This window comes from Bison bison, unplaced genomic scaffold (genome assembly GCF_000754665.1).
Source record: "Bison bison bison isolate TAMUID 2011002044 unplaced genomic scaffold, Bison_UMD1.0 scf7180017853700, whole genome shotgun sequence".
NCBI lineage: Eukaryota > Metazoa > Chordata > Mammalia > Artiodactyla > Bovidae > Bison > Bison bison.
This window is the reverse complement of record NW_011484273.1, coordinates 20,960-22,117: the sequence shown is the minus strand read 5'-3', so window position 1 is coordinate 22,117 and position 1,158 is coordinate 20,960. Positions and strand designations below refer to the sequence as shown.

Genomic DNA, 1,158 nt, shown 5'->3' with positions numbered 1-1,158 from the left:
GGCCATTAAAACTGGACCACATATGGGAAAGGGAAAGAGAAGGAGCATAGCATTAAAAGAAAATGGATCACAGACAGTGAAAGGGGGAGGACAGAGACACACAGCAGAAAAATTGGATCAGAGATGGTAAAAGGAGGAGTGGGGAGAGGGGGACATGGAAGATAAACTGACTCAGAGACAGTGAAGAGGGAGGGGAAGGGCATACAGCAGAGAATTGGCCCAGAAAGGGTACCCAAGTCACACATGGCTGTGCATGCCTAGGTTTCTACTTAGATTCTAGTGAGACCCCAATCCTGGCTGGAGAGGAGGGGGCCAGAGCCCTGAAGAATAAGGAAAAGGGGTATCAGGAATAGAGATTAAGAAGTTAAATGAAGGAAATAATAATAATTCACTGTTGGTGATAAGCTGATCTCTGGGGAACCATGTAACATATTAGAAACACATGGGTTTAACATCCTAATAGAATTACATGGACACAGACACTTGACACTGTCATACATACATATCACATGATCACAGGCCCCCAGTACCCAGGCACAGTATTATGTGGCCACAGGTCCTCAGTACCCAGACCACACCATCACCTGGACATAAGCTCTCAGACAGACACACAACATTATGTGGACACATACCCATAACACCCAAATATATAACATCATGTGACAACAGGCCATCAGCAACCAGATATAGTATCATTTGGATGTGGGCCTTTAACCCCCAGACACACAATGTCTTTTGTGAACACTCAGAGACACAACATCACTTGGGTATAGACTCCCAGCACCCAAACACACAGCAGATATGAACCATGGCAGGGCCACCTAATATAGAGGTTTGATATTTTTAAACACAGGCTCTCACCACATGGTATCATGGGAATAAAAGTATGGGTCTTGTTGCATGACCTACTTGCTCCACATACATCACATGAGCACAAAAGGAATTCTGCTCCAGCCTCTCTTTTGTTCTGCCCTGCATAGCCCTGCCTGGCCTTCCTTCCCTCCTTCTCATTGAACAGTCACTCCTTGACCTAAACTGCTCCCTCCATCAGTTCCTCAACCACCCCAAAATTTCAATCTTGATCAACCAACGCGATGAAGACATTTTCCGCTACTTGACCAACCTGCAGGTCAGGCCAAAGAGATCTTTTCTACTAGG

At 45.5% G+C, this 1,158-nt stretch overlaps 1 protein-coding gene across 1 annotated transcript in view; it reads left to right on the top strand.

Moving 5' to 3' along the window:
- The window catches only part of TSPYL2 (TSPY-like 2), a 7,300-nt gene that overhangs the window by 1,266 nt on the left and 4,876 nt on the right, over positions 1-1,158 (top strand). Inside the window, exon 2 of the mRNA XM_010855042.1 lies at positions 941-1,129. Coding sequence (XP_010853344.1) covers positions 941-1,129 — 189 coding nt within the window. The remainder of the gene's footprint in view (positions 1-940; positions 1,130-1,158) is intronic.